The sequence below is a fragment of the Penicillium solitum genome (assembly GCF_028829755.1).
Source record: "Penicillium solitum strain IBT 25940 chromosome Unknown utg000001l_segment0_segment0, whole genome shotgun sequence".
In the NCBI taxonomy this organism is placed as follows: Eukaryota; Fungi; Ascomycota; class Eurotiomycetes; order Eurotiales; family Aspergillaceae; genus Penicillium; species Penicillium solitum.
In genome coordinates this window covers 4,260,186-4,282,433 of record NW_027072121.1, presented here as the reverse complement: position 1 = coordinate 4,282,433, position 22,248 = coordinate 4,260,186, and the positions used below count along the sequence as shown (strand labels likewise).

The following is a 22,248-nucleotide window of genomic DNA, read 5'->3' as shown; positions in this document are numbered from 1 at the left end:
CGATGATAGAAGAAGGAGTCACTCTCCGGGATTGATGAAGCATTCAATGTAGGAACGTTCATCAATATCCATGATGAAGTAAGGATTGGATGTGCCTCCAGATGATTCACGCTCATAACGATCGAACTCTTGTCCCACAACTCTGATACATTCGTCGATTCCTCCATGGTTGTACTTGTATCTTGGTGTCGTAGAAGGAAGAACATCTTCAAAGGACATCATTTTGGTAGAGCCATATAGCTGGAGATGAAGAACACAAAGTGAGAAGGGCTGCCAGATGGCGGGTGACTAGCTAAATATGTAAGTATGACGAGACATGTCTTCTTTTGGTAGGCTTTTCATCGACTTTTGTTAGTCTTTTGATAATCCTTTGATGTTCTTTTGATAGTCTCTCTGGGGTCTTTTGGTAGTCTCTTTCGATAGTTTTGTTGGTAGTCTTTTGGTAGTCTTCTCGGTAGTCTTCTAGGTAGTCTCTTTTGGTACTCTTTTGATAAGCTTTGCGATGCTCCTTTTGTCAGTTTTTTGTAGATGAATTTCTTTTTGTTGCCTAACTGGTATTATAGAAGGATAAGGAGGATTATTACCCTTGGGTCAATATCATTAATGTACTGAGATACCGCCTTCCATATCCGGAACCAGGGGTCAAATCCAAAAACCGCCAAGCCATGACGTCAACCCCACATTTTGTCAACATGGGGTACGCGCTAGGCCAACGTCTGCTGCCCAGATGGTAAGCAATACCAAGCTTCTCCCTCATCAGTGAATTTTCGCTGATAACTGTTGAAGATGAGCCATGGATCACAAATGCCGGGACAATTGGACGACGAGAGCCATGATCTCATCCAGACTCCAGAGGAGCTTGGTCCCCTCCATGCACTGAGCCCGAGACCGGCCAACACTCAATGGAAGGCATCGTCGCAGGCAGTAGAGGAGACTCTAGCTAAGGGTCTGTCCAATGAAGATTTATGGATGTTGATCCGACGATTTAACAAGGTTAGTGTGGTCTTTGCTGTTGAGAATAATGCGCTGACATGTGAACAGCAAATCTACCATGTGAAAGCGGTTCATGATACCGCTGCTCTGAACTTGGATCTCAATCGTACCGAAAACGAGCAGTTTCCACCCGAAAAGCTGCGTATGACACTAGAGAGGTTTTATATCTCTGTGGTTGTCGGAGTGACCGAGTTTTTCCGCCATATCACTCGCCTGCGCTCGTGGAAGGAACCGGCGAGAACGACAATATTCTGCGCGGTATGTGGATCACGAACATCCGGGTTCTGTATAATATATTAATTATTCACAGGGCTATTTCGTTGCTTGGGCCGTGGATCTCTTGGTTCCAACCATTTTGGGCATTGTCGTAGCTCTGATAATGGTCCCGCCTGTTCGGATATTACTATTCCCCGGTTTGGCAAAGACAGACGGTTCAAATGGAAGTAGTCCTCCGGAAGGACAAGTTCAATCCGAGGATAGTCTCACGGGCGCACCAGAACACCACAAGGGTGAAGCCGCTGAACAAGAAGCCAAGAATATGGTTGACAGTTTTGCTACTGTTGCCATGGAGAGTGCAGCGGCCAAATATGGTCAAACGGTCACAGAAGATGCCCCCGACAGACCTGCGCTCATTGAAAGCTTAGAAGCTGCCGAGGCTGCAGCCGGAACCCCGACCGGTGATTCTCCTGAAGACAAAACCAAAAAGCCCATGAAGAAGAAAGTAGCACACGCTACTGATAATGTCATGCGTATTCTGAGCGATATTACTGATATATATGAGAAGTTTGCCAAGTGAGTCCACTTTGGAAGGATATGTGAGCACATATTGACGATATGACAGCATCCTTTCTCCAACACCACCTTTCTTTTTGGTTACATCTAGACTCCGTCTTGCAAGTATCTTTACCTTGGTGTCTGTTATTGTACCTTTCACATCTAGTTATTGGATCATCAAGCTCGTTGGATTCGCACTTGGACTGGGCTTCTTCGGGGATCCCATATTTACTTACACTCTTGATATGCTGAACGATAAAGTACCGAACTGGAAAGATCATCTCGATTTGCAGAAGTATGATATCACTCCTTTCTTTCTAGTCTTTTATTGCGCTGCTGACTCGAGACATAGGACACTTTTGGCTGGTGTTCCCACAAACGCGCAGCTCACTTTGACCCTGCTTCGAATCGGCGAGATTAATTCTTCGCCACTACCACCCGTCCCATCATCCGATGACGACGAGCCGGTATGGCCCATTCGTCGCAAGAAGTCACAGGCAGCTAGCTCTACAGACGTCAGCAGGCAGGGATCATCTGTGGTCCTGGACCTCCAGTCGACGAACTCCACCACATCGCTCCCGGAAACAAAGGTGCCGAAGAAGAGATTTGTATTCAAGCTCTTCAAATTCTTTCGCCGCACAATTGCTACGGCCATCAAGGGCCATATTGCCTTTGACCGAGCCATGGCCATTGCAGGGTCAGCACATACCAAGAATCTGATTAGTATGCTGCAAAATGGACACTTTGCCGCAACACCTTTCGGGCCCTTGAAGTTCGATGCGAAGTTCGAACGCAAGAGAGGCGCGGCGGTCATTGACTCGTCGAAGGAGCCTCCTATCTTGTATTTCACCACATATCAATCCGCTGGACTGGATGATCTACGTATCGAAAGTAGGAAGAAGGGAACTGTTCTGTTCCAGATTCCTGTCACCGAAATCAAAGAGCTGAAGAAGACGGAGGGACTTGGCTGGAAGGGGAAATTGATCGTTGAACTAACAGCTGGGAGCAAGGAGGCTGCAGACGGACTGGTTGTTAGCGGTGACGAGGTGGGCCAGTCTTACCATCTTACTGGTATGAGGTCACGGAATCAATTGTTCAATCGGCTGGTTGCTATTGATGCGCAGTTTTGGGAAAGTCGTTGATACCTACATACATGTACGTGTTTAGACCCCTGGTACATATTGCATCTAGTCTATTTAGAGTCTACTATCAGCCCTGGAGTTTACACACACCTGGGCATGTACGTTGGATGGCGAACATTATATAACTTTTCACAAGCGACTTGGATGCCCAATTCAACCTATCAAATTTACTCTACTGCGGGCTCGGTGGTGAACACGAAGCTAGTCAGTGTGGTAAAATAGTGTCTTGGGCATTATTTGCGCTTGCGGTGGTTTGATCAGCATATTCTATGACTCTCTGCAAGAGGAATATTATTGATGATGTATCCACACATAACTATAGCTCATTAGAAGCACAGAGCTAGATACTTTTTGCACACTCGGATGAATGCAGGTTTTGTCGCAATGCTCTCTTCCATCTCAGCCTTTCGTCGGGCTCTGGTTATCTCAATTGGCTCCATCGACACCCCAGTCACCAGATCTGCTTCGAAAGCCTTGACGCGTCCAGATCGGTAATAAAATTTATAACCAAATAGGCAAATCAAATAAACCGGTAGCCCAATATACTGCAAGATGAAGTTCTTGTAGTCAAACTCGATTAAGAAAACTCCAAATCCCTTTGTAAGTGTCAAAAGACACAGTATCAACAAGCCAACCAGGGATCCCCATTCTCTTAATGGTGCCCGGTAGGCGAATAAATTTGCTGGTACTTGTTGTAATTTGACCGCACGGGAGAAGTAAATGTGGGTGACCAGAATGGAAATCCAGGTGAGCATGCCTGGTAGTTATATTGAAAAAATCAGCATTCGAAATTCTTGCACGAGACATGTTATAAGAGGTCCAGATCTTACCGAAAGTGGAAACCATAGAAGTAAGATAAGTGAACACGACCTTTGCGCCAGAGCTTGTACTCATATATGCCAACAAGCAAAAAGCAGTGGGGATGATCATTGCAAAGATTGGAATACCTCGATTATTTGTTCGAGTCAAAATCTTAGGTGCATTCCCATCAGCGGCAATGTTATAGATTGTTCTTGTGGCGATATAATAGTCTGCTTTGTATTAGCTAATAATCAATCAAGATATATGCAATTGAGACGTACCAGAAGTAGCCGCTGACAACACAAAAATCAACAGACATGCGTTGATTACATGGTCCAGACCCCCTATCTTTGCGACTTTGATGGCCACAACGAAAGGCGATGCGGCGGCGCTGGTGGTGGAGCCTGCCGCAAATGCCAACTCAGGGCTGTTGTATGGAACAACCATTCCGAGAAAGAGAACCGATAGTATGTAGAAGATTACGATGCGGAAGAATGTCAGCTTCACAGCTCGTGCCATGGCCAGCCTTGGATTTTGAGCTTCCGCGACTGTGACGGCCACTAACTCGGTTCCGCCATAGGCATATACTCTGAAAGAACAGACATGTTAGCATTTTCGTGTTCAATAGTTCATATAAAGATATGGTAACAGAGTCGAATAAGGTAGGATCCTTACGCTTGAACCATTGTACTCCAGACACCAACAAACCTACCCACGGAGCCTTTTAATTTGTACTCTGCGAAGGCTCCTGGGTTGTTCCAGTATCGAAAGCCGGTTCGTTGCAAGCTGTGTTGTTCATTAGAAAACAATGTTTTATAGGTAGTATTGACAATGGGATACTGACTTAGCTCCACCACCAAGTGCCAATACCAGCAGAAGAATGATAGCACCCGTCATCACTATAATTTTGAAGGATGATAACCAGAATTCGAACTCCCCAAAGGCTTTGACGCTGATAAAATTGATCACCAAGATCGCTATCAATGCGATGGTGATCCATACCGCCGGGTTAACCCTGTCTCCAGTCCAGTACTGGTAGAAAGTGTGAGTGTAAATATCCCGCGCATAGAAACCGGATGAATAGAAGAATTGATACCTCAATGATAAGAGCTATAGCCGACAACTGATTGGGGGTTGCGAGAAGGTATTTGAAGAAGTATGCGTATCCCGTAGCAAATCCAAGAGCAGGGTCAACAAAACGTGTTGCATAGCCACCGAATCCTCCTGAGCTCTGTTTTAGCACATCCAATCTGTCACTAAAGATATTCACCGCGGGTGTACTTACGTGACATCGGAGAAAAGGATGTCATCTCTCCCAGTGCAGCCATAACCATGAAAACAATCACCCCGATTATGCTGTAGTCGATCAGAATTCCTCCAGGACCCGTCTGTGCTAATGCCGATCCACTAGTAGGTTGCGTGAGCTATAAGATCAAGCAGAAAGTTGGACAGGTGAGACTTACGTTCCAATTAGAAGGCCAGTACCTAGTGCACCACCCATGGCTATCATACTCAGGTGACGATCCTTCAGGGTTTTGTGTAGGTTCCCTTCCTCATCGGGAGGGATATCTTTAATAGAACCCGTTACCATATCTTCCACAGGGGGCGGTTCAACCCCAACCACATCTGTTTTGTAGGCCATGATATGAAACAAAGGTGAAAAGAAAAGACAACTGGAGCGAAGAAAGAATACAAGGTCCAGAGATTTCACTCCAGATATTTTTTGAATTCTTTCAGTGCCGCAAGTGACTTATGGCTGGGTGGCCACGGTTCTTAAGGACGCGGTTGCGATTGCCAATGCGATGGTCAATTAAGCAGCCCTCACGAGTCCTCCAGATTATAGACTGTTATCTTTTGCGGGATAGCCCTGGAGAATGAGGAGAAAGCGGGTTTCGAATGATAAGGCTCGGGCTCGGAGCCCGAGACCGAGATACCCCGAAACTACATATGGAACTCCGAGAGGAACGTTCCTTTTTGCCTACATATGTACATGTACCCTTATTACGTATATTTCAAACTCACATATCTGGCATTTCTTCTATTCTTCCAATTCTCTATTTGAACCATCAATGGGCATGTTCGAAAATGTCTTGCCAGGTCCTAAAGACCCAATGTTTGACCTGAAAAAGCAGGCAGATAACGACAAATCTGCAAGAAAGGTTGATTTGGGGGTTGGTATTTATCGAAACCAGGAGGGGAATTATCATGAGATAAATGCTGTTTATGAGGTAAGGTATTTCACCAACTTGGAAATGATCAATTTCACTCTGACGATTCTCTCGCAAATCAGGCCAAGAGAACTTTGTTCGAAAAGAACCCAGGGCATGATGTATGTATAATCTTCTGAGTCAACATTTGATGTCAATATTTTACTTGGGATCTGATGGTTTGGGACTAGTATGAATCAACTACTGGGAACCCAGAGTTCTTGAAGAGCGCAGCAGCTATCATGTTCGGAGACACATGTGAGGCTCTGACTTCCGGTCGAGTAAGTAGTTCTCCTGTGAATTTGAATATTTGATGAACTTGAAGAGCTCAGTACGAGCATATTCACCGTTTTGGTCCCCTTTCTCACAACATCCTGCTCGCAGGTTGCATCTGTCCAGACCATATCGGGAACGGGTGCCAATCATCTCGCTGCCGTGTTCCTCGCAAGGTGTGAAACGTCCTCAAGCCCCAAGGTATACATCGGGACTCCAACTTGGGGAAACTATGAGCCACTTTGCTCATTAGCAGGATTGGAAGTGGTCAAATTTTCCTACTATGATCCCAAGTCTGCTACTGTGAACTTTCCCATCTTACTTGAACGGGTTTTGCAAGCATCGCCAGGTAGCATTTTTATTTTACAGCCCTGCTGCCATAATCCTGTGGGCATGGATTTGTCCCAATCTCAGTGGAACATGCTTGCTGATGCGATGAAAGAAGCACACGTATTCCCATGGTTTGATATTGCCTACCAAGGGTTGGGAGATTCTCTGAGAGAAGACGCTTATGCGGTGCGTCATTTTGCGGAACTGGGATTTGAAATGGCCGTTTGTCAATCTTTCTCTAAGAATTTTGGACTCTATGGAGAGAGATGCGGCGCCCTTCATGTGGTTTGTAAATCCGACACTACTGCTGCAAATGTCTATGATCAATTGCGTTGTCTGATCCGATGGGAAATATCATCTTCGCCGCTGTACGGATCACGCATTGTTACAAGCATTATCAGTGACACCCAGTTGAAGCAACATTGGTGCGTATTCTTTTTCTTGGGGCAGCCCTTGGATTATTCTAATTATTTGTAGGTCTGATGAGTTGTCAATCATGCGAGACCGTCTCCGCAGCAATCGGCTAGAGCTTCATGAAGCCCTAAAAAGCGTAAGTTTTGAGAACTCATCCTCTGGCGTTTATAGACTGACAAGGGTAACATATCTAGAACCCCGGATCCTGGGGTGTCATTATCAAAACCAAAGGTCTTTTTTGGTAAGATGAATATTTCCCTCTTATGACCAGGATGCTGAAATGCTGAAATATTTTAGCTGCTTGCCTTTATCTCCACGGCAATGCCAGCAACTCCGCGATGAACATCATATTTATCTGCCAGACAACGGCCGGATCAATATCTCTGGCCTAAACTCATCTAACATTAACCGGGTAGCATCTGCGATTGTGGCTGTTATGCAGGATAGCAATCAGGCTCATCTGTAATGCATTCTATTCTTCGTTTCCATTAATCCTTATAGGCTAGAAATTTGAGAATGATTTTGAGATTGTTTTGGACGGTTTTGGCTGTTATAAGCTTACAGTAGGGCCTCGAGAGGTTGGTTAGTGAGAAGATGTCGGAAACAATACAGCGTCGTAGTCTGATAATGCGGCAGTAAAGTTGATAAGAAATGATACTGAATTGCATCAACTTAAGAAAGAATTTCAACCTAGGGTTGTTCAAATGGCAACGACATAATCGGATCCCGGAAAACATCTCCCCAATCTAACAGCCGCGCAATTTCAAGCATTTCCGACGGTGACAATCCGGCGTCTCCAACTCCTTCGACAAATTGTGAGAATGAGGATGTCTCTCCAAAGCTCTCATTGTGATTTTGATCATCCTGGACACCAACTTCTTCTGGTAGGGCTGGATTTTGATCATCCTGGTCTCCGAAGAGCCGAAGTAGCTGTTGGAATATGTCCAGTTCAGATTGTCGATATTGAGCGGGTATTGAACCACGTTCGATCATCGAGTCCAGAACCTCCTTCGAACGATCAATTTGAGGCATATCATAGCCAGATATTTCTGGAAATGGGCAGATGCTTTTAATTAAGAGAAGGACAAATGCCGAGGAATGTGTGCAGTCAATGTCAAACGGAAGAAACCAGTCTAGATGTGGGTTAACATAAAGGTACAATATCCGCCCTTCCTTTCACAATAAGCATACCAAGAAGACCCTGGGATCGCAAGGCCGAGAGTATTTCAAGGGACTTGTGTGCAGCTTCGAAGCATTTTCTAGTCAAAGCTATGATCGGATCGGTAAAGGTATGAGTATTGGAGGAGGTTGAGAGTCTTTGAAAAAGGATGTGCACAAGAAGCGGTCGCGTGGCTAGTATAACACACTAATTGAAATAGATTAATATCCTTGTCCAAGTCGAACACCCATGATACACTGGAATGGGGATTACCTGGTGATAACAAAGATGAAGCGTGCCAGTCGCTCTCGATATTGGTTCCCCGCTAGAACCATTTAGCTTGAACTGGTGCTCAAGATCTGGTGCGAGAGCTGCCAGACTGCGGAGAACTTCTTGTACACTTTTTATAAAGGACTCATTCAATCGCCCATCTGATCCATAGACAGCTTAGAAAACAAAAGGGAAGAGCACGTTAGTTAAAGTCATCACACAGTAAATCTTTCAGTGGAAGAGGCACCTACAGTCAAGCACATTTGAAATGACCCGTGAAAGTCTGACGTGCATAGCCAAAGTCCTGCATCTATGGTGAGAAATGCCGGAGTTAGGTAAGCCCATGGTCACATCAGCATCATTTATAGAGATCGGAGTCCCCATCAAGGAGGAAAATCTTCGATCTAAAATATATAATGTCCACCAAATAGACCGATATCGCGTATCTGACTCTTCAACCGAGGCTCGGAGGTCAACCTCACGATGCAGCCCTTGTGTTAGAGCCATACGAAAAGCGATTCCAAGCTATGTAGAATATGCGTTAATTATCTGAAATTGAGGAATTGAAACTAGTCTGGTAACCACTTACATAAACATAGGCATTGTTTCGGTGGTCTAGGCACTGCAGGTACAATGACGCCGCACATAAAATCTCCATAGAGAGTAGAGGATCATCATATAAACCTTGTATGTTTGGCAGAAGCTTCATTGCTCTAGCGAAGAAGACGACGCCTGATAGAGGCTCTTTGGCAGTCTTTTGCATCAAAAATGACTTGCCGAATGAAATGACGAGAAGATATTGTATGTACCATAATTTGGACTTCGGAGGCTCTGGAACGGTGCAATCGTAGAATTGATAAAGACCATTCATAAAGGACTTTTGATCGAAAAGGTGATATAGCTGTGCAATGTGAAACTGAACGGTATTCATCAGGTAAATTGCATAATCTAACGAAGGTAACTCGGCCTTCGTGAATGGCACATCTCCAGCATCCGACCAATCAAACATGTATGCATTACCGTCCACATGGAGAGGTATGTCCGGTATGCTTGACTCGTTGAAATGCTGTTGAATATCAACTATTACCTGGCGAGTGTAGGCCCATGTTGACGAAGGGCCGAGGAAGCCTGCAAAGACGTCAGACCTAGGTAAAAACAAACCTCTAGAGAAAAAGCAGCAACCCACGTCTCCGGCCGTTATTATCAACGCAAAACCTCGATCTGCCCGAGTCCAATGGATTTGAGATACTCGTCTCGGGTCCTTCACTATCACACAAGTCACCATGAGAACTTGGTGCAATAACAGGATCGTTTTGTTCCACAGTAGCCGCAGTGGTTGCCGTGATTGTTTCTTGGCCTATATCAAATGCTCAAATGTTAATAGAAAAAGGACACCAGAAGCTTGGCAATGTTGTTACCAAAGACCGGTGTTCAAAGGGGGGCTTGGGGAAATAGGGTGGGTCATTCACCACTACCGCATGACCGGGCTCCAGTATCTCCAACGTTAGAGGTTCGGCTTTGTAGATCGGGGGAGCTTTCCGGTCGTCTTCTTTTATCTAGACTTTGGTCGCTTGGATCGTCACGAGCTTTTCGTTTCAAATCATTTAAAAATCTGATGATCTCGTAAGTTTTCTGCTTGTGGGAAACGCGCAGCACGTACCTTTCGCTGACCGTGACCTTCCGGTCATCTGGGCCAAAGGTACAGACGGTAGAGCGTCGAACACAGGTGGTACATGGAAAGGTGCCGGAGCACCGAACTTTCCGATCGCGACAGATGATGCATCTACCACTAAGTATCAGCGAGAATGAGGCTTATAACCCAATGCCAAAGTGGACGGTTACGCATTAACCCTGCGGGTTCGACGCAGGTCCTTTGGTGAATCCCCATGGTCCATCGTCTTACTTCAACTCCGACTGGTCAGTGGGTTCGCAGTTGTGCTATAAGCACAGGCGGGGCAACTGTGGGCAAAAGTTCGGTCGACGAACCCGAGATAAAGTCAGGCCCCAAAAAGGGCAGGTTTCTGCATTAAATTGAACCCTTCTCTCCCGACAGACCATTCAAGGATAATTATGATGCTGGGATTCAATTTGGTCCTTCGCCTAAATAGGAGTCATCCGTTGTCCAGCCCTGGAGCATCAAAGATCTCGTCTCTTATCGCGGATCCACGTGATTGTTCGGTAGACCGGACCGACCAATTCGAGAGCGACAGAGACTCAAACTGATTTCCATCACCGTCGCCTGGTAAGGGTTGGGGACAAACATTCACACCGATACACTGCCAAGATAAAAGGGCCAACTTAAAGTTGAATATCAACAACTTAGCTATGTAGGACAGTGCGTTGAACAACTATATATATCTGTCTACATGGGCAAACTTGCATGCGTAACTTGACATATAGTAAAATATATACATACAATTTGCATAAATATTCTACTGCTTGTAAATGCGAGAGAGGGCGTCGGCGCATTTCTTTCCAGCACTGGCAATTAAACCGGAATCTTGCTGTGCAAGGATGAACCGAGCCCCCAAAGTATTCAAAGCCCAGTTTTGGATGTCCGGGGCGTCGTAGATTCCAGCAAGACCAAAGATCTTGCGATGTTTATGGCAAGATAGGCTCACTTTCTCTAATGCATTACGGAACTCGGTGCTTTGAAATTGGCCGGGGACGCCGAGTTCGATCGCCAAGTCATTCGACCCGATGAGAAGCACGTCCACGCCGTCTACAGCAGCAATGTCGTCCACATTTTCGATGCTGTCCTTGGTCTCAATCATCAAAAGCACCGTAGAGGCGTGTGTATTTGTTTCCTCGATGATTGTCTTAGCTGGAGTCAGCTCAAGACCGAAAACCGGTAGCTGGCCGGTCATAGATCGAAATCCCTGCGGAGGATACTTTGAGATTCCTACTGCGGCCTCTGCATCTCCTGTAATTTTTTTAGACACCGTTAGAGTAGTATGAGTTGGTACGTGAAGAATTGCTTACCTTTATTATGGATGTGTGGGAAAACAACACCCATTGCACCGCCATCCAGCACACGCTGGACGAACCCGTTCCCACATTGATATGGCACTCTAACAAAAGGAGTGATGCCGACCTGTAGAGCTGCAGTGCAAATTTGACTAGCGTCGTTGACAGATAACGTAGAATGCTCTAAGTCGACAAATAGCGCGTCGAAGCCGCCGTTTTTCGCAAGTTGGACAACAGCAGGATTTGTGACTAGTCGAATGCCGAAAGCCTTTATTGAGGGGTCCCTAGGGTTAGTATGGTATTATTATGCAATACAAGGGCTACTTACCTTACAGAGGCCGCCCTGGGCGACTTTCTTGTAAAGACTATTGCTTAAAGTCATAGTTATAGTTGTAAACTTTGACTAGCAAGCGTATGAAAGCGGAAAATAGACGACGGAGTTGGAATTATGAAGGAAATGAGACTGTTTATTTTAACACGATGGCCGAGCCTCTTAATAAAGACTATTTAATATCCTTCGTTGACCCTAATAAATCGAATTCGCGATTTCTCCTCGCCCATAACAGACCTGGCTAGTACAATTTCAGGCTCGGACCGACACCCCGAAAAACAACACCAGCTGGGCCTGGGCGCATGAGTCTGGAACGACCCGCTCATAACCCCCCCAATGCTATATGATTATGCTCATTTGCCTCGGTGGGCTCATATCGTTAAAGATGGTTGGTTAGCTATCCTAGCTAACGACTTGAATCTCACCCTCTCCAGGGGTATCTAGCTCAGCGACAGATTCAGAGGTTATAAGCTCTCTAAGTTGATGATTGCGATATTTCCAAGGTGATTTAATAGTGTGCTATAATAGTACGAGAAATTGAAATGGTAGCTGGTAAGAAGTATTCGTTATCGAGCTACTTTCTAGTTCCTGAGCCCTTCGGAATTTGACCTGAAGCCTTAGGCATCAATAGACCAAAATATGGGCAAAGTCCCTATCTGGTGCGCGGGCCCCTCAAAAGCTCGCGGTTCAAACCGTGCGCGAAAAACAGGTTCCCTTTATCGGGGTTTCCTTAAAAGATGACCAGGCATTCAATCTCTGTCTGGAATCATCTTTTTGCTCTTCAATATAATTAATCTATCTTGTTTGTTATACGGATAACTTGGTCATTCATCTCGTTACGGTTATAGACTAGGGCTCTGTCATACCAACTGTGAGGACAACTTGTAGAGCTGCAGTCCTACCTTGTGTGGAACATAGTCCCCCAAATATGTCGCTAAATATTTGCCCCATGTGCATGACCACTTTCATCTACTGTATTTTGAGAGCTTTCAGTTTGATAAGTATCATTAAAATTCTAAGACGAGACGGTCTTTCAAAGAGGAGGTAAATTCTAGAAGTTGTTTATCCAATCTGAGTAAACGAGAGACTTTTATAGGAACTTCGGTAACTGCTGCCCTTGTAATACAGCCAGAAACTCGTCTCGATCTATAATTTATTCCGATATAGATTAGCACAACCGAAAAAGTAAAGAAAATCAGTCCCCGAAGGAACGAGCCAGACTAACCTTCACTTGTTTGAAAAGAAATCGACATAGCACCCTCTTTGTTTTTGGCATTGGAGTTCTTAGGGCTCTGAGCCATAACTTTCATCATATCAAGTGTCATACCACGTAAGTACGGAAGACGAGGAAGGGTGAGCCGGGTATTGTCTTTTGAGAAATCGATGAACTCAGAAGGAACAGACATGGTAAGCCACTTGACGGCATAATTGGATATCGGCACTCCGCTTCCCGGAAATTTGGAACCCAAAGAGCGAATTGCTTTTCGGTGATAGGGACTGGATACGTCTGGAGTAGAGGATTTCGTACAGAGGAGAGAGGGAGCTGAGGAATGTGCGGGCTACAAGGTCGTTGTCGAACTCGATGGCTGTCTGGGTGGTCTTTCTGTCGCAATGAGAGAATGTGACATGGCTTTCTGGGTGGTAGAGCTGGTCAACGTGCGTTGAAATGTAGTCTGTGCAGTAGATGCGGGGGAAATGGATGCTGAATGAGGAGTTATCGTATGTATAGTCCGCGTCACGATAAATATAGTATAAGTCTGAATATCTCCATGATGAACGAGTTCGGAATACCAGCACAGCTTTGTATTGCTTGTGCTCAGTGCCTGCATCAACCACATTGTAGACGAGACCGGAGCTACTGGGCTGAGACCAGGAAAACTCCGGACGGAAGTTCATTTCTAGGACGGCTTTTTCAAAATCTTCCGCCTCTTGATGTGAGTGGAACTGCAGACCGACACCAATATTTGGTGCAGTGTCGTCGTACACGTTGGAGTGCAAGGTGTTGTAATTGCCGTCAGTCTTGTCAGATCGCGCCTGGCATGTATCGGACCATTGCAAGACCATCTGGCGGGACATGTTTCCTCGGTTGATCTGGGCTCCACTGAGAGGCATGAACAATTCCATCGTTCCTGGAGACTTCTCGGCAGCAGAGGAAGTGATCACCATGCGTCGTAGAGACCGCCAGGTTTCCCCAAAAGACCGTTCCAAAATGCGCATCTCGCAGAATTTCATCACGAAAGGAGGGTTCATTGATTTCATGGTCGGCGTGTTCAGTTGCTCGAACATATCCACCGAGGTGTTGAAAATAACGCTCTCGGTAAATTCGGTTGCATCAATTGGTTCTCTTTGCCACACGGCGTCGAAGTAAGTTTTCGGGATATTGATGAATTGTGCGAGATCTGCATCAAACTGAAATGATATCGAAACACTCATATCCTCAAATTTGAATGGCACAGGTTCTGAGACTCGGGAACCAGGGAAGCCAGTTAAAGTGGCATTTGATAATTCGATAAGGGGTGGTAGGTCATCCAGTACGACTAGCATCATCGGTTAACTCCTTGAGAGGATATTGTAAGAATGATCACTTACAGTCTCGTTCAAGACACAGAGTGCCACTTTGGTTGCAGAGAATAATTTTTGGTTCGCTTTCACCTTCCCGCGTTGCTAACAAGAGCATATAGGGAGCCCCCTTGGTGCGCATACGAGACTTTTTGCCACCGATGCCGGCATTTACAAAGGTGCGATAGAGGACCTTTTCCTGTTCGCTCCCTGCATCCTCTAGATCGACCGCAATCCAGCGCATATTATCCAAGCCAAGATCCAAATCGATGGCGCCATCCCAGATTTCCTCCGGCTGCATGGGCTCCCAGATGGCAATGTTTTGAGTATGTAGACTGGACGGTTCGGGGATGTCGACGGAAGTATATTGGGAAAGCTCCTCGTTGATAGCCTATATATTGAATTAGCCACAGGTTGCACTAACAATATGGAGGCACATACTTCAGAAAGCTCGACAATTGACTTGCGATCCTCATCAACCAAAGGAGAAGATGCCTCTTCCTCCAGAACGATATCGTACAGAATATACGAAGCCTTGAGGAGGTCATGATAAGCTTGGTGACTAGTCGATCTGGATTCCATGGAGGGACTCAGATTACCACGGGCACTGACATAGTTATGCCTGTTGCAATTCGCCAAAGTCGTGCGCGCCTTGATAAACTGTTAGCAAATCTTGTGTCCTGGTGGTTTTACATGGAAAGTTCACCTTCAACAACCACCAAGTCGCCATGCGAAGCCAATCTCTTATGGTTAGCCTTGTGATTTGCAACCCGTCATCCACAGATGCCTCAAATATTTTCAAAGTTTCTACGGTTGGTTTATGTAGTTGGTTCTGTGGCTCAAAGCGTATGGGCCTTGAGATATGCTCCTGGTACCGAACATCATGAAGGTGTTGCATAGCGGACGTCACGGCCTCAATAACGTGAGGATGGCCGTAGTCAGAATCTGAGTAGGATCGAGTGTGATGTACCACTTGCTTCTCCGCCAGGTCAGAATCGTTCGCCCATGAATTAGCACTTATTAGTTCAACCACCCACTATGCCACCAGTTTGCTCTCAATCCTAGACTTCCGCAAAGCTCGAAAAGCCCGAAACCCGACCCAACTCGACCCCTTTGACCGGCTCTCCTTACATAACTCATCTAGGCGATTTTTTATATTCTCTAGTGTTCCCTCTAGTCCCTAGATCCTGCCTTTGAGTGCTATTGTTTCGCTCAGTAATACCGCGTTTTCGGTCAATACATCGGCGAAGCCATCCTGTATAATCCTCTTAATAAAATGTTCAATTTTTCTATTCATTCTGATTAGCATCTTGGTTTGTTCACTTGCAAAGCAGGTACGGAATCTAGCAATGTACTGGAGAGGGAATCTGCCAGATCAAGGAGAAGGCTGTGGCACTCACTTGACTCGCTTGTGAAGGCTGCAAACCCAAAGTCAGCAAATAAAGCCAATCATTAGTGTGGTGGAAACTCACTCCTGTGCATACCCACCTCAGTTCTTGTAAAATTGTTTTAGCGTACGTAGACCTCCGCAATGGGCCCGGTTTGGCCCGAATTCCCGGCATCCAGGGCCCAACCAAGCCCACGGCCCATTAGTGGGGGCCCATGAGCCTCAACAAACAGTGTAAACATTCCTTTCCCCATTTTCAGTTCTGGCAGATAGTTTCAAGACCTACTCTCTTCATGCAACTCGTTATTATTGATTTTCGTGCTTTACGATCGTAGATCCCACTTCCTAAGAAGTATTAAAAGAACAAATAGCAATTTGAACGCATAGTAAACACAAGTATTTATGTTGGTACAAAGATTGAAACAGTTGTCAAAAGACACGCATTCTATCACCCAGTTCCTCTTTTGTCTTCTCGTCTAGATCCATACAATCGCTCCTTGTGAATGATTAACATCTAAACACACACCCAAACAGTAGGGCAGTGCGTTGCCTATGTGCGCTTCTTCTTTGGCACCCGGAGGAGCCAATACAAGAAAATTGCCATGGACGTGTTAAACGCAACGTACACCCACAGCAGCCCAAAGTCCATCCACCGCTGCGAGTAATATGCCCCGAAAGAGGCAAGGAACTGATCTGTCCCGCTATATTGGCAGTACCGGCAGTCCTCACCGTTACCCGCTGTGTCGGGATTGAGGAGTGTACCCCCGTTAGCGTTGAGGTAACCTTGCATATATTGGGAACACGTTTGGTTTTGCGGAGCAGCAAATGTCAGGACTTCGTTGGCGGCGCAGTGCATGGGGGCACGAGCAAGGCTGGTCGAAAGGAATCCAGTGGCGAGGTATGTGAATGGATTCATACGGTAGACAAAGATCCAGAACTTTGGCATTGAGGACGGGGAGACGAGGATACCGCAGAAACTGTAACAGATAAAGACGAGGAAGGTGGACACGGTGGAGGCAACTTCGACCGCGTCAAGGCCCGAGATCAACATGTGTCCAAAAGTGCTGGCCCAGACGAAGGTGACCCAGATTAGAAGGAAGATGAGAGCACTGCGCTCATACACGGAGTCGGTCACCTCGGCATTTCGATAACAGCCGAGAGGATAATACCAGCACAGGAAGGTGAAGACGGAAAGCAACTGAGATTCAGGTTTTGCACGTTAGTATTGAATTAGTGGGACAAACAGGAGAAAGGGTGGGATGTGATGAGACGGGCGGGGGAGAGAAGGGGCATTCGGCCACACTCACCATATGCCACATTAACTCCACAAACATGTTACTTAGAACGAAGGTTTGCCAAGCGTATGTCTTTGACTGCCGCTCGCGGGCTTCAAAGAGTGTCCGCTGCGTGACGAAGGACGGAAGCGTCTGGAAAATCAACTGCATCAGAACGATCAAGACGACAAAGACGCCAAACATCTGATTTTGCAACCCTTGTTTGCTATTCTCGACCTTGTAAAAGGAAAATCCGATAAACAGCGCCTGTAACAACAAAGTTAGTTTAACATTTTATTTCGCGTGAACAGGACATAGAATGTGGCACTGTGACCTACCGACATGATACAAAGCTGCGCTTTGGAGTATATATACCCAGGCGATCGCCAGTACTGTTGGAATACCCGACGTCCAACCACCGCAAATTGCGTGGTCATCGGGGCCGAGAACTCCTGGTAGTTTGAGGAATCATGCAGATTTACCACGTCTGAAGTTTCGTTGGCGATCTCTTTCAGGTTGGCAAGCTCCTTCCGAATATCCTGGTACTGCGGGCTATTGCGCCAAGTGGAATGCCAGTCAATATCACTGTGTTCTCCGGGGGCCGCTCCAATAATTTTCAGCATATGCTCTGCGGGATTAGCCGTCGCAGGACAGGCCTCCCCGCCATTGCTAGTGAAATAGTCCATAAGGATTCTTGAATTTTCACCGATTTCTCCAAAGTAGACAGATTTACCGCCTTTCGCCAAGAGAAGCAATCGATCGAATCGTTGGAAGAGCATTGATGAGGGCTGATGGATTGTACAAAGAATGGCCTGCCCGCTGCGAGCTAGCGTTTCCATCAGGTTACAGATAGACCATGATGTTTGACTATCCAAGCCTGAGGTGGGCTCGTCGAGGAAGATCAGCAACTTTGGGCGCGCCGCAAGCTCTACCCCAATTGTCAGACGTTTTCGCTGCTCGACGTTAAGCCCTTCTCCCGGCACGCCAACAATAGCTTCGCTATACTCCTCCATACTTAACAAGTTAATCACTTGATCCACGTAATCGAGCTTTTCTTTGCGTGTAAAATGGCGTGGCTGTCGAAGTAGAGCACTAAACTCTAGCGCTTCGCGTACGGTGGAGGTATGGAGATGGAGATCCTGCTGCTGGGCATAGCCTGTTTGCCGCTGGAAAGATTCATCGCGCTGGCGGCCATCAACGAATATGTTCCCTGTAATGAGCCCTGTCGCAACGCGGTTGGCCAGTACATCCAAGAGCGTCGTTTTGCCAGCACCGGAAACTCCCTAGTGTAATTGTCTCGTTAGTTCGCAGTCGCTATTTTCAATGAAGTGAAAGTGAAAAGAAGCTCTTGTCTTCTTCTGTTCAAAAATTTTCAATGTAGGGGCTTAACACTTACCATGAGTGCAGTCAATGTTCCTGGCTTGATCCATCCATCAACCTGGTCTAGGATCCGTCTAGATTCACCGTTGATTTCGATATCATAGCAAACGCTTTCCCAATGAAACACGGATTTTTGCTTTTCCACGTCAGTGTGCGAACGAGATTCGTTTGATGCTGCGTATGTAGCGGGTTCAGAGTTCGTCTGCTCTTCATCGACCTTCTGACGCTCCATCTTCTTTGGCAAATTCCTCCGTTGAAACACCAACATCTCGCCTTTAGAGCGATCGGCGGTAACAATGTCGGATAGCCAGATGTGGAGGGTAGCGAATAGAACCGTGAACGCAATTATTATCCCGAAATTGCGCCAGCGGTGTGCATGGGAATAGGCGTAGGCTGTCTGGTAAAAGGCCGTGCCGCTAACTGTGCCAGAACCAGCAACCGCCCCTTGTGCTGAGCAGGTCTGTTGAGATAATGGGGTATTCTCATAGCCAGGTCCCGATGGCACGAGTTCAGTGCAGAGGAAATCTCGTCCGTGGAATTCGTTTGTCATCAGAGCTTCGAATGCGTAAGCTACAGGGTTGATCCATCGAATCCAAGATGCCCAGCCACGCATATAGGAAGCCGAGATGGCGAACCCCGTATAAAGAGTTATTGCTAGGGCCAGCCCTGATGCGGGGACCATGGCCTGGGCGATAGACTTGGTCATAGAAGCTAGCGTTCGGAATGCCATTGAGAGACACATCATACAGGCAAATGAGATCAACAGATAAAAGAAGAATGGACCAGGCTCACGTCGAAGATTCGCCATAAAATAGCCGACCACGTTCATACAAATGGAGAGGCAGATTTTGTAGGGTATGTCGACAATTATAGCAGCAATCGCCTCGGCGCTCGGGTGGCAAAATGCGTACCGGCTATGTTTCTCCACAAGGTCTCGTTTGGCATAAAGATTCATGATTTCGAGCATACATGTGAAGGTGTTCAATATAATCATGATGAAGATGAATGAGCCGCGGAGAAAGAAGGATGAAGTATCGTTTGGGAGATTGAAGTAAAGGCTGGAAACGACTAGGATTTGAACAGCATTTATAAGGAGCATGCTGATCGGCACACCAATCTGGTTTTTGGTCTGCAACAATCCTCGCCATAGACACAAACGGACCTGACCCCAATATGAGATAGTATACGGGGATTCCGTGCGCTGCCATCGTGACTTATCGTCCTTCATCGACTGGGCGAATTGCTTTGAATCTGTGCTGTTGAATGGGTGGTCAGCAGAAAAGCGCTGGATCTGCGACAGGAGCTGTTCGTGCTCCTTGCTGCCCTTCCACCGTTGGGCGAATTCGTCAGGTGTTCGGGGCACTGCGTTCTCGAAACCGGGCCGGACAATACGCTCAACGGGGCTTGTCATGGAAGTCAAGAAATCTGGTGTTGTTTGAGCTTGCGGGCATTCAAAGCCAAGACCTATGAAGTACTCTTTTGCCTCTGAAGTCCTACCGAAGTAGATTTGTCTTCCTTCATAGAGAACAGTGACTTTGTCAAAGCACTAGATTTTATTAGCACGAGTGGTAAAAACAACAAAGTCTGGTTTCCTTACTTCATAAGCCGCCTGTGGCGCCTGATAGATGGCAACGCACGAGGTTATGTCAAATACATCACACTGCATCCGCAAGGTTCTGCAAAACTCCACAGCATTAGAACTATCTAAGCCACGGGTACTGTTGTCCCAGCATTGCAGTGGCGCGTAGCTCAAGGATGCCTCTGAAATGGTCACCCGTTTCCTCTCGCCTCCACTAATACCGCGTACGAAGTCGTTGCCAACTTTCGTGTGAACTGTATGGCTGATTCCGAACATGGCCATGATAACGTCGCGTTGATGACGGGCGTAGACCTCGCGGTTCATACCCCCAGGGATTGTACGAGGCGCACGAGCAAGAGCGGCAAAATAGAGCGTGTCACCTACGGTGAGGTTTGGAAAGTGGTGGTCAATCTCTGCGGTATAGATTGCTTCTCCACGAAATTGATGTTCCATTTCTTTCGCAGAAATACCATGATAGTTGAAATAAGACTTAGGCCCGACATCGAGTCCGTATGTATTGCCGCTGATGGTTTTCAAAAAGGTTGAGCACCCCGATCCTGGTGGACCCAAAACACACAGCTGCTCACCTGGGAGAACCAATGCATCGACATCTTGAAGGATATCGACTCTTTGTGATCTCATGGTGCGCTTTCGAACGAGGTTACCAGCCATCGTTAACAGCTTGAGAGGCGCATTCCCCACGCTCATCTGGTAGTCGATCCCTGCACCGTAGCCACCAACATCCAGGTTCCTGGTCGCAAATCCGGCGACACGGCGCGACGTACTACCATCGGAATTGTGCCGTACATCGAAGAATGCCTTTGCCCACTCCTTGGCGTTGAAGTACGGGCTGAGGGGGTCGAGATAGGATTCCTGTTGAACATCGAACAGTACATGAGACTTGTGCTGATTTGATTGAACAGAGAAAGTGCGAGCCAGCTTAGCTACCTGCTGGTCCATTTTTGTCGGGCTGGTGGGCTCTTCGCTGTTGCTCTGGGCTGCGGCCATTGACTGATCCGAAACCTGGAAGCCTGACGTCGGGGATCGATTTCCTGGCATTGGAGGAAGATTAATATCCCCGGAGTCCGTTGGCGACCTCCTTCGCTGAAAACAATATTCAGGCTCAGACCGCCTTGAGGTATTCTCTCTGAATCCAAAAAGCCGATTTACTTTTCGCAAGGACCCGAGGGCGGGAAACGGATGAACAGCAGAGCGTCAGAACCGGTGTGTAAATAAAATGAACCAATATAGAAACGGTATGAGTGGGAATCTGATAAGGTGGCAAGCACCAAGCTAAACGATAGATACAGGCATATTATGGCCCCTTGCTGGCACCCCTTGCGTCAACGGCAGCGCTAATAGGTTGTTCTGCGGCTGAGACACGGGACAGGGGCAACATGCACTAAAATTGAAGGCGTCGACCAATCAAGTGATCTCATCACCGACAGCATATTCTGTGTAACAAGACTACATAGTTATGTAGTATTTGTATCTAGGTATTCGATCAACAGTACATAATGTGTGTAGGCATTCCGGAGACAGCTCTACCGATATAAGAGGTCAAATAGCCGCTCTATCTCCTTAATTACAAATGCACTAGGAACAAGTTAAAAATAATACCAAAAGAGACTGGTAAACAGACACTTCGTACGGAGTACGGAGTAGGCGTAGAGGAATATGATCAAAAAGAGATCGATATTCATTAGTGACACTAGACTTTCTAGACATCGGGCCGCACCGCCGGGCCGCACCAATGGGCCGCGGCGTCCGGCTGCGGCGCTAGGGATGCATTCCCAACACCAGAAACCAGTAATAATAATAAGTTTCAGTAACCATCACTGTGGAACATCAAAGCAGCATTAATTGAAGAAATCTCAAGTAATGAAACGTAATAGTTGAACGACCCAATAATGACATCCATGTCAAAGAACATGATCAATAGAATATGTCAACAATTTCACCTAACAAAGCCTTCCGCTGAGAGGTATGACCTTCTATGGCTCTAGGGGCCTGTTTCTATTCAGAAGGAATAACTACTTATACATAGTAGAGGTAGCTAGCATTGAGACAATAGGAGTAAGGAAGACTTTTTGCTCTGAATGCCATACAACACCTTGCAAACCTTCTTTTCCTGATGCGCGTGGATTGATTAAGAGCAACCTGATTCATTAGAGAATCTGGATTTCAATCTGGATGTATACAGCTTAGTAAAGTGAGGGTGTATTTTTTTACTTGGTCTTACGGTGTGGTTTATGCAAGATCCAAGGCTGTATAAAATCAAGATCTAACTGTGCCATTTGATATATATTCAGGTCCTCATGGTGAAAGTGTGTATATCTAGCAGCACACCAGCCCCGATCTTGCCGCCAAAAAGGATCGCACTGTAGACTTGCTTCATTCCACCACCC

The 22,248-nt window shown here is 46.4% G+C and overlaps 7 protein-coding genes across 7 annotated transcripts; 2 read left to right on the top strand and 5 right to left on the bottom strand.

Annotated features, from left to right (window-relative positions):
* Positions 1 to 804: 804 nt before the first annotated feature.
* N7455_001636 (uncharacterized protein) lies at positions 805 to 2,909 on the top strand (the record flags this gene model as incomplete). Its single annotated transcript, XM_065604041.1, has 5 exons — positions 805 to 993; positions 1,042 to 1,251; positions 1,304 to 1,785; positions 1,835 to 2,062; positions 2,120 to 2,909. 5 exons carry the CDS (start codon positions 805 to 807, stop codon positions 2,907 to 2,909), a joined length of 1,899 nt encoding a protein of 632 aa, XP_065462532.1.
* A 326-nt stretch (positions 2,910 to 3,235) lies between these two features.
* Positions 3,236 to 5,352, bottom strand: N7455_001635 (uncharacterized protein; the record flags this gene model as incomplete). Its single annotated transcript, XM_040951936.2, has 8 exons — positions 3,236 to 3,666; positions 3,740 to 3,940; positions 3,992 to 4,299; positions 4,386 to 4,496; positions 4,555 to 4,742; positions 4,807 to 4,934; positions 4,996 to 5,117; positions 5,174 to 5,352. 8 exons carry the CDS (start codon positions 5,350 to 5,352, stop codon positions 3,236 to 3,238), a joined length of 1,668 nt encoding a protein of 555 aa, XP_040817842.2.
* A 427-nt stretch (positions 5,353 to 5,779) lies between these two features.
* Positions 5,780 to 7,400, top strand: N7455_001634 (uncharacterized protein; the record flags this gene model as incomplete). The annotated part of the gene is made up of 7 exons (XM_065604040.1): positions 5,780 to 5,938; positions 6,001 to 6,039; positions 6,109 to 6,198; positions 6,245 to 6,945; positions 6,998 to 7,070; positions 7,129 to 7,175; positions 7,232 to 7,400. 7 exons carry the CDS (start codon positions 5,780 to 5,782, stop codon positions 7,398 to 7,400), a joined length of 1,278 nt encoding a protein of 425 aa, XP_065462531.1.
* A 224-nt stretch (positions 7,401 to 7,624) lies between these two features.
* N7455_001633 (uncharacterized protein) lies at positions 7,625 to 10,145 on the bottom strand (the record flags this gene model as incomplete). Its single annotated transcript, XM_065604039.1, has 7 exons — positions 7,625 to 8,067; positions 8,126 to 8,300; positions 8,367 to 8,539; positions 8,615 to 8,888; positions 8,953 to 9,491; positions 9,550 to 9,720; positions 9,833 to 10,145. Coding segments are annotated over 7 exons (2,088 nt in total), but the record flags the coding sequence as incomplete, so codon positions are not given.
* A 650-nt stretch (positions 10,146 to 10,795) lies between these two features.
* N7455_001632 (HpcH/HpaI aldolase family protein) lies at positions 10,796 to 11,712 on the bottom strand (the record flags this gene model as incomplete). The annotated part of the gene is made up of 3 exons (XM_040950936.2): positions 10,796 to 11,286; positions 11,346 to 11,598; positions 11,659 to 11,712. 3 exons carry the CDS (start codon positions 11,710 to 11,712, stop codon positions 10,796 to 10,798), a joined length of 798 nt encoding a protein of 265 aa, XP_040818560.2.
* Positions 11,713 to 13,050: 1,338 nt separating this feature from the next.
* On the bottom strand, positions 13,051 to 14,802 carry N7455_001631 (uncharacterized protein; the record flags this gene model as incomplete). Its single annotated transcript, XM_065604038.1, has 3 exons — positions 13,051 to 14,198; positions 14,251 to 14,611; positions 14,662 to 14,802. The coding sequence occupies 3 exons, from the start codon at positions 14,800 to 14,802 to the stop codon at positions 13,051 to 13,053; spliced, it is 1,650 nt and encodes a 549-aa protein (XP_065462529.1).
* Positions 14,803 to 16,157: 1,355 nt separating this feature from the next.
* On the bottom strand, positions 16,158 to 20,986 carry N7455_001630 (uncharacterized protein; the record flags this gene model as incomplete). Its single annotated transcript, XM_040951154.2, has 5 exons — positions 16,158 to 16,805; positions 16,915 to 17,148; positions 17,220 to 18,164; positions 18,278 to 19,807; positions 19,859 to 20,986. Coding segments are annotated over 5 exons (4,485 nt in total), but the record flags the coding sequence as incomplete, so codon positions are not given.
* Between the last annotated feature and the right edge of the window lie 1,262 nt (positions 20,987 to 22,248).